General features: G+C 43.3%; 1 protein-coding gene across 1 annotated transcript in view; it reads left to right on the top strand.

The window, feature by feature from the left end:
- The first annotated feature begins 1,135 nt into the window (after window positions 1-1,135).
- KIT (KIT proto-oncogene receptor tyrosine kinase) overlaps window positions 1,136-17,159 on the top strand; it is a 57,276-nt gene continuing 41,252 nt past the window's right edge. The window contains exon 1 of the mRNA XM_017806046.1: window positions 1,136-1,220. Coding sequence (XP_017661535.1) covers window positions 1,151-1,220 — 70 coding nt within the window. The 5' untranslated portion in view covers window positions 1,136-1,150. The remainder of the gene's footprint in view (window positions 1,221-17,159) is intronic.

Genomic DNA, 17,159 nt, shown 5'->3' with positions numbered 1-17,159 from the left:
GCAGAGCATAGCTGGCCAATGCATGGACTACTTCTTTGCCTGGGTCACCCACATACCTTTCTTTCACCTCAGCAGTGTGTGACACTGACTGAAAAAGCAGTGTTAAAGCCAGACGTTTCTGTAGTTTGTGTTATTTCTGCCTGAAGAGCAGCTCCACTCCAATTCTGCAGCTACAGAAGCGAGTGCTCCCAGATCCTCCTTGTCAGTCGTCTCATTGGTGCTTGAAAAACTCCCTCTGTGGGATTCCACAACCTCTTCTCCGCAATGCATTTGTAGACTAAATTCTCTTTTCTCTTTGCAAGTGCCTTCCTTACACTTAAGTGATTTTTTTTCTGAGAACTAACTGGATTACTTTTTATCTTGCCCTTGAGGGACATGAAAAACAATTGCTCACAATCTTTTTTGTAAGAACCTTTTCCATGTTTAAGTTCCCTGTCAGCTTTCTCTTTTCCATACCAAATCAGTCAGTTCTTTCAAATCTTCCCTTTGTGTCACAGCATATACTTTTAAGTCTCACTCTAGGTGCTTTGACCCTTAATAGGCGGCAGCCCAGAGCGGGCTCAGCTGATCTCAGCAGTGCGAGCCACGTTGGAAGCGATAGCTTCGGTGCCCACGGAATCTGCTGTTAACATCTCCAGGAACTCTCAGTGAGGATTTTAGAGCTAGGCAAATGGCTTTGTACCTGCCCTTTAAGGGGTGCTCCCTCCGCTTCCAGGCCCCAGCTTGGCCGCTTCCTGCCACTTTCCTCCGGACCACACTACCACCTGGGTTTCCCCAGCCCCACGGCCCCGATCCCTCGGGGTTGCTCGGCGGTGCAGAATGCTGCCCCACGAGGAGGGCAAGCTCTCCCTCACCACAGCACTGTGTGGTGGCCACTGGGGTCTTCCTTTCTTAAATCATTTTGTTCAGGTATCTCTATGTCGTGCCCAAACGAAGCAAACCGGGGCGCTCCCCTTACACCGGGGGGCGGGGGTAGCCGCTCACCTGCGCCCATCCCCGCGGTGCGGGCGGGGGCGCGGGGCGGGCAGCGGGGCGGGGCCGGCTGTACTCGGCACCCTCCCGCGGGGGCTCGGGCATCTCTGCGCGCCGGGCGGTGCGAGCGGCAGCCGCACCGGGAGCGGGGGGTGGTGGTGGAGGTGGAGGCGGCGGCATGGAGGGCGCGAACCTCGTCCGGGAGCTGGCGCACGCCGCGTTGCTGCTGCTGAGCCTCTTCCCCGCAGGTGGGAGCCGCGGGCGCGGGGGGCGCGGAGCCCGGCGGGGCCGGGGCCGGCGCGGGCGGCGGCGGGGAAAACTTCAGCTCTGGCGGCCCCTTCCAGCGGAGGTCGAGCGGCAGCCCACGGTGTGTCCAGCATCGCCCCGCGCTGCCCTTGCTGGACGCCCCGCCGGGGGAAAATAAAGTCCTTTGTTTGCTGTGCGCGGGTATCTGGGGCTAGGAGAGGCGCAGGCAGGGACCCCTCCACCCCCTTCCCCCGCCCCATCTCCTCCGCCGGGCTGTTTTGACAATAAACTATCTGGTGATCGGTACAAAATGTCCCCGCGGTTCAGTGCTCGTTGAACAATGGGCAGGAACGAGCGTCCTCCGTCAGGTGTCCAGCGCGCCCCGGCGGGGTGAAGCCTCCCCGGCGGGCTGATGGGCGCCGTTCCCCGAGGTGTGGCGCTCGCCGCGGGACGGGGCATCGGATCCGGTATGCTCTGGCACTGACGGACTGTCGCGGTGAAGGGGAGGGTGAGCGGTGCCGCTCAGGCCTTCGGGATGTCAGCCGGTGGTAAAACTTTGGTGTGTCGGAGGTTCCCTTCCACTCCTTGCTAAAAAGGGGGTTTACCTGCCTGACCTGACAGCCCTGGCGCACAGGGCTAGTGATTTTTAAATACTGCATCTAGCTGTAGCGCTGGGCAACTTTGCACATGGCTTTCGGAGTCGCCGTGCAACTCCTTGCCTGGTTTCTAGGCTTACGAGGAGTTTGGCAGTGTCCAGAGCAAGGTGCTGTAAGGAGGTCGGTGCTAGACCCGTGGAGGAATTTGGCCCTGGGCATATAAGTCTGAAAGCAGATAACGTGAAAGGTTATTTTACTACTTACCTCAGAGCAAACTGAGGATCTAGGGAAGCGATTCACGGCGTTAGGTGTTTAACGTCTGCTGCCACCAGCAGAGAGGAGCCTTGCAGAGCACCCTGTGTGAGACAGTCTGGGAGGGCTCCGCCAGCCTCTGCCCATGCTGCTGGGAGCAAATACAACTAAAACATCGGTAACTAACTGTGGTGACAATTTATATTTCCTTTTGTAAGCAGTTTACTTAGGGATGTGAGGGAGTCACTCACTAATTTATGAATATTTTTGTTTGTAGTTTTGTTAAGGTAACTTTTTGTGTTTGCTCCCTTTTGTTCATTGATAATCTGAATGAGAGTGTGGTATCTGAAAATTTGGACTTTCCTATTAAGAAATATCCACATAGGGCTGCAAAATGCTGTGGCCACAGGGATGGGAAAGTCACCTACCAATGAGCTATTCCTAGAAAGAAATTTAAAAAATATTGAAATGATCAATACCTGCCAACTTTCTTTACTTCATTTATTTCTTACCTGCACTTGAAGGTTATCCTTCATCGTATGGTTAGACTGTCCTTAAAGAGAGCTTGGGGAACAGGTCACACTGGCAGCATCTCCCAGAAGACAGAGATGCAAGTTCCAGAGTACTGGAGAGGTAAGGAGGGAGCCTTTGTCATGATCCTTCCTGTTGTTCTGGATTCATACACTTAACCTGTGGGAGACTTCACCTCAGGGGTACATCAGACAAACTTGTGTAAACAAAAACACACCGTGTTGTAGGCAGAAATTACTTGCTGCTGCAAAAGACAACTGTCTTTGGGTATGTATGCGTCTCATCTGCGTATCACACAGATGTGTGAGTGTATGAGTATTCCGGGCTAGTTTTGTGGTGTTGGAGGAGGTATCAGAGTGATGGCTCCTGTCCTTGCAACTGCCTAGGGAACATCAGAAGTGACAGGCAGGACAGAGCTAATTTGCTGTTCTGGATTGCTCTGGAGCTGGCATGATCCTGGGTTACTTTTGGGTTTGCCTCAGTGCAGACACTTGGCCAGGATAATCTCCCACATTCCCTATTGAGACCTATCCTGTTTATCAGTATACACATTTATATTAAGTATTTTTCTTTGGCTGTTGGTCAAGAGCTTCTTCCTTTGGTTGCAAACAGGGAAGAAGGATGTAGAAAACAGAGCTTAACATAGCTTCTCAAAGGGTAAACCATTCATCTCTTCTGTCCATAGCCCCTTTCTACTTTTTGTTTTTCTTGCATCCTAACATATGCTTCCACACTTCCTTCCATTTGGGAATTGCCTAATCCTCATTTTGATCCAATATTCTGGAATGATCTTTTGTCTGCCTCTTCTGTCCTCTCTCAGGGTTTGCCCTGTCCCCCACTGCCCAGTACTCTTAACAGAGTCTCTGGCATTTCCATCCTTTGGTCATGGAAGACCGGGCCTGGTTCCTTTCAGCATCCATCAGTGCAACCTTTTTTTTTTCAGTCAGCTACAGAGTAATAGGAGACTCTCCCTGTGCCCAGAGGGAAGAATGTTTTCATGATGCTTCCTGCTACCTGTCAGCCACGAGAGAGGAGGCTTGAAGGAGGAAGATTGAATCTGATGAGGATTCTGATTGCTTTCACTCAGTCATTGCCTTGACCCCCCTCAAGCCATCTGAGTATCCTGCCCTCCCTACTCCCTTGTTTCCATTTCTGCTCTCCTCTTCTCCTTTTCCACCCTCCCTCATGGAAGTGCAGATTCTCCTGTACAGAAATGTGGCCCAAGGCCACTGCCAGGAGAGGAATGGGAATGTCGAAGATTGCTCAATATTCAACTCTTTTTCCTGCGTTACAACCGGGAACCCTCTGCCAGCAAGTGCGTAAGTGATTTTTGTTCAGGCTTTATAATAAAGAATGTGACAAATTTGGCAAGAAGTGAGACTCCCATTTGCATCCTGTTTAAATACCATTCATAGAGACTGGAGGCATTTCCATGTGCTTATTTTGCCAGAGAGAGCCTCTTGTCAACAGATGACAGCAGCTGTAGTACTGTTAAGTTTTACTGGCTCTCTGTGGGTTTTCCATCCTGCTTCAGCTCTCCCAGAAATCTATCACTGATTGTCCAAACAGTAATGCTTCTTTGCAGGTGCCTGAATTAATCACAGGATCCTGTGTCACCTCTAGAAGGGATATGCTGCACCAGGGCACAGGTGGAATTGGAAGGGATATGTCTTTAGCACATGTAAACACAAGCTAGGACAGGTCTTGGGAGGAACATCTGAGTCATATTCAAGTCAGTAGGAGGTCTTTGTAGTGTAATTTGTCCTTTTCATTCTCTGGTCCGTTCTGAGAGACTCTAATGATACGTTTATAGTCTTTTGATTTCAGTCTGAACTATAATTTGGATTGTGTGAGCTATCAGAAAGATTTTTAAGGCATATCTGGAGATGTCAAACTAAATACCAAATACTAGACATTTGTAGTTTGAAGGAAAGCTGCTTTCTAGACCGAACAGTAAACACCCTGGTGTATTCTGAAGGTAAGGAATTACAAATTCTGGATAAAAAGAGAATGACACAGCATCAAAGAGTTTCAACAACATACATGTTTATCTACAATACACAACGACTGATATAATCTCATCAGTTTTGTAGAAGAGAGGCAGTAATTGCTCAAGGTTAAGCCACTTCTCAACTTTTTTTCTCTGTCCACAAAGATGAATGCCTTTGCAGAGATCAAGTGTTGCACATTGTCTTGCTGTATGGTTGTGACACATGATTTTACAGATGTTGTTTTCTTTTTCAACTAGTACAAACATCTTCCAGGATTTTGACTCATTTCCTTAAGTCTCTTTCAGCTGTTCAGAGAATGGCTAGAGGAAATGAGGTCTGATATCCTAATGCATTATATTTACTGTAAACACCCTCTCACTTTAAGTATAAAACTTTGGGTTTTAAAAATTTCTGAATGTCTTTCTGACTACTCCCCACTCCCCTTGCTGACGTTTGTGTCCTTTAGAAACTTATCTTCCCTGGTTCAGACTTCTCAGCCATAACAGGGCTTAAGGTGTTCATTGTAACCTTTGGCAGGAGAGAAGAGCTGATGGTAAAGACATCTAGTAAAAGTGGTGGATTTCACACTAGATTTCAGTGTGTTACATATTTTGCACATTTATTAAAAAAATCTGAAGAGAATGCACATAGAAATTACTAGACCTTGAAATGAAAGGAATTTTAAAATTACTACTATTCTTCTATATTATTTTACTGCAGAAGCATTGTGCTTGGCTTTTTCAGTGACTCTTAGGAAACCAGAAAGGTTTTTTCCAACAGGACCCTCTTTGACAATGAATCCTACAAACAGTCATAAATGAACGTAATTTTATGTGTGTTAGCAGTCTCCTTGGCTGGTTGCCAAACCTAATGACAACTGAAGTGTATTGTTTGTCCACTGGCCAAGATTGCTGCCGTTAGTGATAAAAGCGTAAGGAGAGTGTAAATATCTGTGTTTGAAGGGAGAATGTGACTCCTCTTTTCTAGGGTATACCAATTAGAAAGCACAGTAAATGTTATTCTCCCAGTGGATTTACTCTAGGGGGTTATATTGATTTATTCTGAAAACATAAGTTTTCAGATTTAATGGATTTTTAATGATAGTTTTGTGGGGGTTTGAAAAATTGAGCCAGAGTAAACCCATGACAATTTTTCATGTCCAAAGAATTTTTATTTATTTTTTTTTTTAACAGCACAGCTCTTGGCTTTAACAGCAAACAGGCATGTAAATAACAGAAAAGTTTCTAATGTTGCTATTATGCTATGCAACTCCTGGGATGCTCCATGTGGATCCTGGAAATTAAACTAGAATGAAGCATCACTGATAACATGAGCTACAGGTTTTTGTGTCACTGGGGGTGGGGAGCGTGGGGGGTGTGCTGACCACATTAAATGTCTATAATTTTAAATGCCATCTTGACAGTTGAATCTGTGATCACATAACATGATCATTAAATATTTGATACGGAAAAGAATTCTCTGGTCAACTAGGCACTGACGGTTGAAAATCTAAGTGATAAAGAGGATGCACAGTCTGATTTAAGTTAATAAGAGATGAAAACTGGCAGGGAAATGTGAAAATCAGAGAGATGCATCTCTTACATGTTCTTTGGGAACCTGGCAAATACCAGGTTAGTCTTGCATCTCCTTTCTTTTCCCATCAGTAATTGTTTTAAGCTAAGCAGTGTTCCTCTGCTTATGCTGGGTGAACATATTCCTCATGAGGGATCAGAGAACTGAAGCACCTCTCCTATGAAGACAGGCTGAGGGAGTTGGGGTTGTTCAGCCTGGAGAAGAGACGGCTTCCACTACCAAAAGGGGCCCCTACAAGAAAGCTGGAGGGGGACTTTTTACAAAGGCACATAGTGGTACGACAGGGGGTAATGGCTTTAAACTGAAAGGGGGGAGGTTTAGATTAGGTGTTATGAAGAAATTCTTTACTGTGAGTGTGGTGAGATGCGGGACCAGGATACCCAGAGAAGTTGTGGATGCCCCATCACTGGAAGTGTTCAAGGCCAGGTTGGATGGATCTTTGGGTAATGCAGTCTAATGGAAGGTGTTCCTGCCCCCACAGCAAGGGGTTGGAACTAGATGATCTTTAAGGTCCCTTCTAACCCAAACCAATCTATGATTCTATGACATGGAGTGGACTTCTTTTACAGAAAGGCTTTGTGCAAAAGTCACACAGGAGAAAGAAATCAAGCTTTTTGGTTGTAACCTGTCATTCAGAGCTTGCATGCTTTGAAGGGGGAGGAAACATCTCAGTGAGCTGGGTAATAGAAATATTTTGGATGTTCACATACCTAGACTGTTCAGAACCGACTAGATTTCTGCTGAAGGGTATCACGAGATTTAAAACTTGCTCTTGGCTCTCTTAATCTGTTTTTTGTTCAGGGCTTAATGGCAGCAGTTATGTCACATGTCGAAGGTTTTGTCCACAGCCCTCAGGACTGGAAACCTCACTCTTTTCTGAATGAAATCTGGCTTTATCATGCATTCACCTGCCTCCTGCAACCAGGTTTCTATGAGACACGGCAAGTCTTGGGAAGCTCCCACAGAACTGTAGGAGTAATGCTGGAGGATACCTGCAGAAATCTGGTCTATCCCCTGCTCTTCCCTGTAGTAAAACAGAACATGTAGACTATGTCTAACCTGCTGTAAGGCAGACTTGTGGTGCAGAGTCTACCACGTGTTTTTTCCAGCACATAGTTGTTAAAGGTCAAAAGCTTCTTCCAATACCTAACCTTATCTCCCTTGCTGGTTGCTTAAGTGCATCCTTTTTTTCCCCCCCTGTCTATTGGATAGAATGAGCTTCTGATCACTGTGCTATTTATAATAATATTTTACACATTGACTATGTAACAGTGTTGACTTCACTTTTCTGTGATAAACCTTTTCTAGCCTTTTCTTTTAGTGTATCTTTAGTAACTCCTCGTCCTCTTCTTGTTAGCCCTCTCCGACTGGTTTTCATTTCCTCCAGATACAATGTGTAAAATTGATATCTGACTGCACATGAGAAATATAGTTACCACTTCAATAAAAGTTACCTCCCCCGTACTACATGCTCCAATTTGATTCAAAGCATTGTAAATCTGATTTTAATCATGATTTAAATCAGCCAACAGTAAGCCTCGTTTTAACTGTTTTGCATTTGTACTTAATCATTTTGTAAAGAAAGCTTTAACCTCCTTTATTACCATTGAGATAGTTTTAATTAAATATAGCCTTTGCAGTTAGTTACGCTTTGATTAATCAATGTGCCTGTATTTAAGCAATTATGTAGCTTGTTATATATACACTCATTCTTCATGTGTATGTTTTAGTATGAAAATAGAAAGTATTGACATTTCTTGTATTAGATAATTGATTTTTACTGATGATATGCATCGATTACAATGAAGGAAACAAGAATTCTGAAATGTTCTTCCGTTAGATAAATAGTACCACACAGAAGCCAGCCAATTCAGAAGAAAAAACTCATTGAGAAATGTTTTGAAATAAAGAATTAACATCTGAAAGGCCTATCTGTAGTCAAAACTGGTGGTTTTGAATCACTATGCTACAAAAATTTTAGAAATAGTCCATCTCATCCTCTTTTTATTCTTAGAATGGTAGTGGAAGGAAACATTCATGAGGTTTTCTTAACTCCTGATCAGTAGCTCCCCTTTAAGTGGTCTAGTTGCTTAATTAAGTGGTACTGAATGAACTGAAATAAAGAAAATATTTTCTCTGCACCTGATAGGAAACTCCAGATGCCAAAGGCTGGTTTATCACTCCCTATAGGTGCTCAGTGACTGAATTCCATGAATCCAGTAGTTTGATTATCTTTAAAATGTTGGCAGCAAGTATAACTTGAATAATTTTCTCTTTTATTTTTTTAAATGATAAGAGGAGCTGTAAGTTTAAATTTATGTAATTGTATTTTCAGAATCACTGTTGAATATTTTTCCCTTTTAAAAGGAAAATGTGCATTATAAAAAATGCTGTATTTTTACTTTTAATGTAATATTAAATTAAATATGTGGTTTAATAGTGTGTTTTTACCCAAAGTGGTTCTGTTTGTAGGATTTGTATGCAATTCTGCGCTAGGACCTGATACTGAGGCATTTATTTTCTGCTGCTCAGTGACTGATGGATTCTCTATTTTTGCTGCCTCTTTGTTTGCTATTTTGTATGACATGGAAGTGATTTTTATGCCTGGATGAGCATAACTTTTTAACTTTGAAAAGAAATTATGTTATCTTCTACAAAATAAAAGCTTTGTCCCAATAGTGTTCATTATAACACAAGCTGTTGAAGTTTCCTATTCCATAGTATGTCTAACTTCCAGGTATTATACATAAAATTGCTGACTTTGCAGTAGTGCTAATATTATCATCCCTGGGATTTGAGGTATGCAGCACAATAAAAGAGGACAAATGGAAGGAGCAGAAGTAAACCCGGTATTTCTGGTCTCCTTCCATAATCTAGATACATTCAGAAGTGATGCTGAAATGGGATTCCCTGCTTAGGCAGGTACTCAGGCTGCACCCAGTGCAACGTCCTCTGCGTGTCTCTCCTGGAATAGGAGGGAGGACCACTTTTCAATAAGCAGCTAGCTATATATATGCCATGTATATGCAGTTTGTGATAGGGCTTATAAAAAAGAAATAATAGAAACTAAATACAATTTAAAATACAATTTAAAAGCAAAAAATACAAGTTGGAATTCTGCTGACGTTGGAGATGAAGTTCAACAGCTGAGTTCTACATCTCCTTGCCAGAAGACTGGGGAAATGAAATGGATTGTCAGAAATATACCCAAGTCTCGGTATTTAAGACATTTCTAAGACAAAATCAGTGACAGATGTTTCTGGGTGTTAGTGTGGTGTCTGAGGTGAGATTTTTCACCCGAGGAGGTTTTGAAGAACATGCCAAAGATTCCTCCAGAAGATGTCCTAGTCACAGTTTCAGAAGGCACGTACAAAGATGCTTCTCTAATACTGGGTACCTCATTAAAAAAATGTTTGTTTATTTTGGTATGTGTTGTCTGTAAAACAACACTTTTACAAGAATTTTTTACCAACACCTTAGTTAGTGGGAAAGTTTGTGCATTAGTCAGACAAAGGAAATCTAACTTATTGCAGGCTTATTGGAAATCTCTGGATAGATACACTTAATTTATATGGGAAAATATGGAAATATTCTAAAACCTGCTTCCTAAATAGTCACATGTGGCTGTATGACATGTGATGCAATGACTTGTATTTCAGTAATGGAACTATATAAATACTGCATCTTATTACTAAACCCAATATTTTTTTCCATTAATTTGTCATTCTTTTTCAGTGAAAAGAGAATACAAAGTATTATGACTATAAGGTAGCTGTGTCTTTTCTACAAAATTTGGTGAACGTGTTTGTTAATCTGGCATTCATTTTTATTCTGTAATCTTCTAGGAAAATGTACAGAACTAAATATCTAGAGAAAGTAAAAAGCAGTGCTCCTCTGTGTGGTATTTAATGTGGTCCATCATACAAGCAATGATAATATAATTATGCAATTATTGGTATATTTTCCCCTCTGGAGGCCTTATGTAGATGATTAGCAGTGCACCTTTTAATGAAATTGCTACAATTCAATAAAAATGCTGCCAAGACTTGAAATAATTAGAATTTGCCTTGCCAGAAGTCTTACATCTCCTTCCTCAGTTGAGCCTTTTCCAAATAGGCATTAATTCAGATTGCAAAACGATTCACTGTTCTCCAGTTTTCTCATTTCTCTTCATTAAAACTACCTTTCACTGCTTTTCAGAAAACATGCTTTTGAGCCCCTGTTGCTCATTACAAGGAACATTCGTTCAAAATGGAGGTTGAAAGATACTGCACCTTTTAATGAAAATGTCAGCAAAGAGAAGTGAGAAGAAAGAGCCGTTCAAGGAATAGATGGGGCGCACGACAGCTGAATATGAATACGCTGTGCATTAGCGTGCTTCTTCGTTCCTTCTAGTCCTTCTCCACACTTATTTTATAATTCGTTTATTTATGTGTCTAGCAGCTGACAAAACTAACTGTGGGAACAGCTGGTTAATAAGTAATTTTGGAAATTAAAGGAAGGCAATAATTCAGTAGAAGTAGAGATCAGTCTAAATGTATAAATCTCAATATTGACAAGTGTTGTGGAAAACAATTGCTCTTTTTTTTTTGCAAATCCTACTTCTGTATATTTAGCTGTCCCGTATTTCTCTTTGAATAAGAATTATCAGGTAGTTGTTTTAAGCATAGGCCATTCAAGTTAAAAAAAAACATGGGTCAGTCATGCTTTGGATTCGGTTTTGTTCATTAGTACATTGCCTGTAGATTCCTTCAGTGGTGGGAAGTTTAGGTATGAGAGACCATAGTGCATCAATGGGGTATAACAAAATTAATCATATAGAATAGGTTGTAGCTCATGACTTCAAGATAAGAGACTGAACTGCTGTGGTGCATATGGTGCTCCTTCAAAAAACAAGCCTCAAAACAACAGAAAAAGCCCCAAAGCCACGACTTCTCAGAAAAAGAGGATTCAGGAAAGTATCATACTCAGCCTTGGAAAGGAGGATGGTGTTTGTTCCTGCTGTGGCCATTCAGTATTGTGCTAAACTCGAATTATATTGTATTCTGTGTCTGCCTTTTACGAATTCCTCTATTAGCAGAGTGAGGAATGCCTGTCAGAAAGGGCAACCTGCTCGGCAGGCACGAACAGTAGCCTGTTTCCATGGCTGGAGTTTCCTCATGCCAGCAAGGGAAAACAAAACGAGTGGGGAAAAGGAAGGTACATCTCTGTCTCTGGAAGGTGCAGTTGCTTTTCCCCAGCCCCTGCCTTGGTGGTGTTGCACTTACATGGACAGGGCAGCTCTCACGTGGTTTTGGAAGTCATGTGCAGAATCTGCTCTGCTAAGCCTGCTTCCAAAGTACAGAAGCAAAGTACTCCTAGCTACATCACTAATTGCTGTGGCAAGATGCCCTGCAGGAGGATGTGCTGGCTTCTACCCACAAGCAAAGGATCAGCCCAAGTGCCCATGCTTATCCTGCCTGAAGATCCTGTGAATGTCTCTCTTGGAGAGTGAGATGTGCGGGGGCTGGAGAGCTGGCTGGATTTGTCTTCGTGCCACCTGTCTCTGATGCTGGCTCTTTCTGATTCACCATATCTCATTCAGAGGGCTGCATAACTTCTATTCAGGTGTAGCTGGGTGTCTGCTCAGTCACCTGAGCTGTTTTCTCTGCAAGGGGTAAGCACCAAGTGCCTTTTACTTGGTCTGTGGAGTGCCCTCCCAGGGCATAATTGTTTCTTGTGGGAGGTCCCTGTAGGAGCAATCCCAGACTAGGGAGCTGAAAGCTTACTGTGGGGCATCACTGCAAAGGGGGGCGTCTCACAGCCACAGCCATGGTCTGGCTGCCTCCGGTTCTCCATGCTCATGCCTCCACAGATGATAAAGACAACTATTGTTCTAGCCTCCTGCCACTTCCTCTCTCAGGTTTGCCGTGGATTGGAATCAGCTGGCTGGTTCCACACTTGCTCTTTATGTTGGGAGATCCCTGTTTTGCCTTGATGCTGCTTGCAGATAGAGTGAGATTGGCTGTGCCTTTGAGTGCTGGGCTGGTGAGCTCCTGCCTTCTGCCCTCTACAGTGCCTTTCCTCTGCCCCCTTTCCTTTCAGAGTGAGGGGGCAGGCGAGGCTGGATGAGAAGACAGGGGTTGCCCTCATGCAGCTGGTTAAAAATCAAAGCCCCCATTAATCCTCTCCCCTGGTTTTCTGCTTAGTAACATATAAGCACCGAGAATACAAAACCTCAGAGCAAGCACAAGCTCATGAGCTTGGTGTTTCTGCTTGGGAAAGACAACATTGAAGAGTCTGTTGGTAAGCAGATAGCACTGGCCCTGTTAGATGGGTTAGAAACAAACTGCTCGGTTCTGCAGGGAAGCCTAATCAGCTTAGACCCTTAAATATGTGTCTGGTGACAGTTATTTTTTGGTCTCTGAAATGAAGCTGGGGCAGAGGAGATGGTCAGCATTTTGTCAGCAAGGATTTGTGTCATTCATATATTCTGAGAGTCTGTGACGCTTGTAGGGACAATCATGTCTTTGGTTTTTTTTGGACTATGTCTTTGAGGAAGACACTAACATGGGCGTTGGCATGGATGGTTTCTTTTATGAAGTAAGAGCCTGTACTGCTATCTACCTTTTCCCCCGCAGCCTGGCTGAAATGGGTTCTGATGTAGCTTTCAGATCAAATCATTTAAAATTGACATTTGCCATTGCTAAACTTTTCATCTAGCATAAGGGAGAGTGTCTGTTTAGTGAAGTGGAACAAAACAAGTAAGCATATGATAGCATCTCTGCTTTGAAAAATCTGGGAGATTTTATACATCAGACTAAATTCAAGTTGTTTCAGTGCAATTAACATGCAAGTTGACGCTTTATTTTTTTCCTTGGGGCATGAAATGACAGGACGAAGAAAATATAATTGAAAGGGTTTTACATTCATGTCCATCATAGCATATGTCGAGTGTCTTAGTGGCTTTAACAAATAAGAGGCAGAGTTGGAAGGGCGATAGTCTTCAATTAGACTCGTATATAAATACTATAGAGAAGAATGAGCAGGCTTCTGGCTAGAACCTCTGCACTTGTGTAAAAGAGATGTTTTTGCTTCTCCTCTTCTTTCAGACCTGCAGGGGACTTGTGTGTCTGAAAATATGTTCATTTTTTTTAAGAGGTTTGGGTATGCTGAAAGGGAATATTACCTCCCTGCAAGCCATGTCTTGCTGATATCCCCGGACCCTTGCATCTACAACAGTGCTACTACTTTAACTGATAATGCATATCTCTTGTTTCTGCTCTCTTATGTTGTTGTAGATGAGAAACCGCGGTGAGGGAGGTCTGTGTGATAGCCTTTGAAATGAACCCAGTGCTCAGAATGCATAGGCACTCTCCAATTGTATCTAATCCCCACAATCTTACACAAAAGTTGCGGACATTTTGTCACTTGAAGTTTAGCTCCTCTGTGCGTTTATCATAGAAAAACATTAACTGCTTTAGAAATCATGGTCAGGATCAGGTCACAGCCAGGTCATAGCTTTCCTTGTGCGGTGTTTGTACAGCTTACATGATGATGACTATGGGGGTTATGGAAACTGCAAGGAGAAAAGGCAGAAGCTCAGAAGAGACTGCCGTGCCCTCACAATGTGTCCCAGCCCTGGGGGAGGCAGGGCAAAGGATTTGCTCTCGCTGAGCAGCAATGAACCTGTTGTCAGGGCGCTGCCAGTCCCATAGGCTTGGCAGAGAGGCTGGTACAGGATGTGAGCAGTTTGTGGCTGTACTGTGAAGCTGTGCTGTGCCTCTGTCTTGGGAGATATTTGAGATGAGTTTAATGTGGATGGGGGTGGGATAAGGCACAGGGGTTTTTGTTTTGTTTTATTTTTCTCTGGAAGCTTGTGTTGTAGAGCTACCACAAACTTCTTGTTCCTTTTAATGTTTAGATAAGAGTTGAAAGAGGAAGCTGCCACAGAGGGACTAACCTATTGGCTTAAGGTTGTGCAGGAAATCTGTGGCAGAGCTGGGAATAAAATCCACAGTGCTCGACTCTTCATCTTATTCCATGGCAGTCCCACATCCTTTGTTTGCTTGGCAGCTGGAGATGGTTTCTAGTTGCTTGTGAGTGTGATGTGGACTTGCACTTGATGTGCTTTTCCGTGCTACGGCAGTGTTGTGCTGAGGCTGAAAAGCTCCAGCATAAACCATATTTTTTCCCCAGGATGGTGCACTCCTTAGTCAGAGCTTTTTTTGTTTGCACATCCCTTAATTGTTACAGGAACATTCTGCTGTCCTTAATCATATCCCTGCAATTTGACCTGCATTTCCTATCAGTATTATATAGAGCTGTTTGATTTTCTAATTCCTTGAGTCTGGTTTTCCAGATGTTCCTTCTGCATGCAGAAGTTACAACTGCTGTAATCCCTCTCTTTCCTCCCTTTCCCTTCATTTTTAGGGCTCAGGGAGCTGCTTGTAATATATTCATATATTCTTTTTTTTGATTACACAGCCTTGTTCACAAGTGATCCCAGCATTGTAGTTTTTAACTCAAATTTGTTATGTTACAGGGAGAAGCTAGAGTGGTGGAAGTGAATCTTTTCAGCAGTAGGACACAAAATTAATACATCCAAAATGGATCTTGGGCTGTCCAACTCTGAGCTTGGCAATTTGTGTGATTTTTTTTTTTAATTGTTAATTATGAAATATTTTCCTTTTTCAGCTTATTTTTGTTAGCATATAATAACTACACCTGCAAGTTGCCCTTGAGGACAACTCTAGTGGGTCCTCTAGAGCCCCAGTGTGGTACTCTGGCTATGCAGTGTATGGGGAATGTTGGATGTTTTGCAGTGGGATCCACAGTCTGTGATTGACAGTGGGATCACAGAACCCACTTGAGTCCACAGAAACCATGTGGGCAGAAGATGGGTTTCCTCTCTTCTCCTCGTCCTGAGTTGTTCCTGTGGTCAGGTGTCCCCCTCACTGAGATGGGGACACTCAGATGAATATTGAAGTAGCAGTCCACCTCCTTTTCCAAGTTGTAAGGAGATAGAGAGGTGGTGGAGGCATGCCCATGTATGGGTCAGGTAACAGAGTAAGGATTCACATCCACACCTGGAAAACTTCAGGGGAGACATAGCAGTGTGTTCCTCCATCCCATTGCTCAGAAAGTTTACAGTCCCACTAGTGACTGGTAAAGTCATGGTCCTGCCTGGGCTGAACATAGAGCCCTGGTAGGAGACAGCAGACACTGTATCCCATGGGGTTTGGCACTTTGAGATCTCTTACTATCCCAGGCATGTAGCCTGCCAACACAACCGATTCCCGAATTACTAGTGTTAGTGTCATGGTTATGATTACATGGTTGATGTCACTGGAGTGCCCAAGAGCAACAGTGGGCCTGGAAGAGCCGTACAAATGGAGCAGTGTCAGATGTGAGTCTGAGAAAAGATGAAGAGAGAGCAGATGGACACATGCTGTGGGGATTAGTGCACTGGATTACGAGTTGTTGCTTAAACTCTCAGATTTCTGTCGCTTAATTATTCCTCCAAAAAGAAGGTACAAAGTCATTCTCATCTTTGTAAACACCATTTTAATTCTTTTTTTGAAGACAGACTGCTATTTAGGTGCATAATACAAAGCAAATATAGTAGTCATTGCATTTACAACCTGTTGTCCTTACACTACCATAGTTTTCTTGGCAGTGTAGAAGGCAAGAGGAAAAAAAGCCCTTTACATTGTGGCAATTCTTTGCAGAAGGCATTAATTCCATTTGTAAATTATTCTCCTGAGAATTCATAGGCTGTGTACAAGGAACCGTAGCACAGTCATGTTGAAAGATGAGTGATAGTTCACCACAGTGTGCTTGTTCCCTCTTCTCCATTTTTTCCCCAGCTCCGGTACATAACATATTTCTTGTGCTTCTGGAGGAAGTCATGCCCTGCTGCATTGTTTACCACCTTTAAAAACTTTCCAACAACTTGCTAGATAGTCCTTATAATAAGTGTTGCAAAATTTTGAACTCCTAACCTGAATGGGTAGGATGAGAGCTAGGGGAAAGAGTAGGTAAGAGTCATAAACGTTCCACAAAAATGTGAAATTCTGTTTTTCTAATCCTTCTGGCAGTTATTTTTTGTTTGTATTGTATTGCTTGTTTGTATGTTCAGTCATGTGAGTTTGTGCAGAGGATTAGTGGACCACATGTGGAAAATCTCTGATCGTGCTGGAAAAACAGGCGCTGGTGGATTGGATTGGTCTATTGGATTTAGCATTGATAAATCTTCATCTGAGGGAGATGGGGAGAGAACCAAGGGCTCCCTTCAAAACCCAGACCACAAACAAAGTTATTAGACTCCACAGGTGGTCTACCATCCTTTGCTTCCTACTTTGTGGTGGATTTGACAGGAAGAGGAGCAGTTACCTGACCTGCTCTTAATCCAGTATATACCTTAAGAACAACTAAAGCTGTGAGATGAGTGAATTAAGTCTGGAGAGTATAACCTCATCCCAACTAATTATCCGATTGTTTTTCTTGAACGTCTGTTGTTATCTGTGTGGGTAGGGAAATTCAACTTCTGAATGGAGCTCCAGAGTGTTTTTGCATGCAAGTGGTGTTGGTTTTTGAAAAATATTCCCCCCCAGCTCAAGCATGGCTATTACATGTCCAGTCCAGCTGTGCAATACTGTGCTGTGCATCAGAGGGACATGAAGCGATCTGTATTTATAGGACTATTGAGCCAACATTCATGGGGGGAAGAGATTGTGGCTGCAGAACCTGTCAGCATTTACACACAACACAGTGATGTGTATGGTTGGACAGATCCATCCTCATGTAGTAGGTCAGTTGTATTAATCTTTGCACTGCAACCTCCAGTGGGTCCCTTTTACTCTGCAAACCTGTTGGTGATAGCCTACACTTGACCTTCACACACTCTTGTGCCCTAGGGTTGGGTGCTTCGGTGGGTTTGGGAAGGAGGAGAAGTCCAGTGCCTGTCTGCAGTAATTTACAGGCTGGTTTTGTCTGG

Source organism: Lepidothrix coronata, unplaced genomic scaffold, assembly GCF_001604755.1.
Source record: "Lepidothrix coronata isolate B3197 unplaced genomic scaffold, Lepidothrix_coronata-1.0 Scaffold0, whole genome shotgun sequence".
In the NCBI taxonomy this organism is placed as follows: Eukaryota; Metazoa; Chordata; class Aves; order Passeriformes; family Pipridae; genus Lepidothrix; species Lepidothrix coronata.
This window is presented reverse-complemented; position numbering and strand designations above follow the sequence as displayed.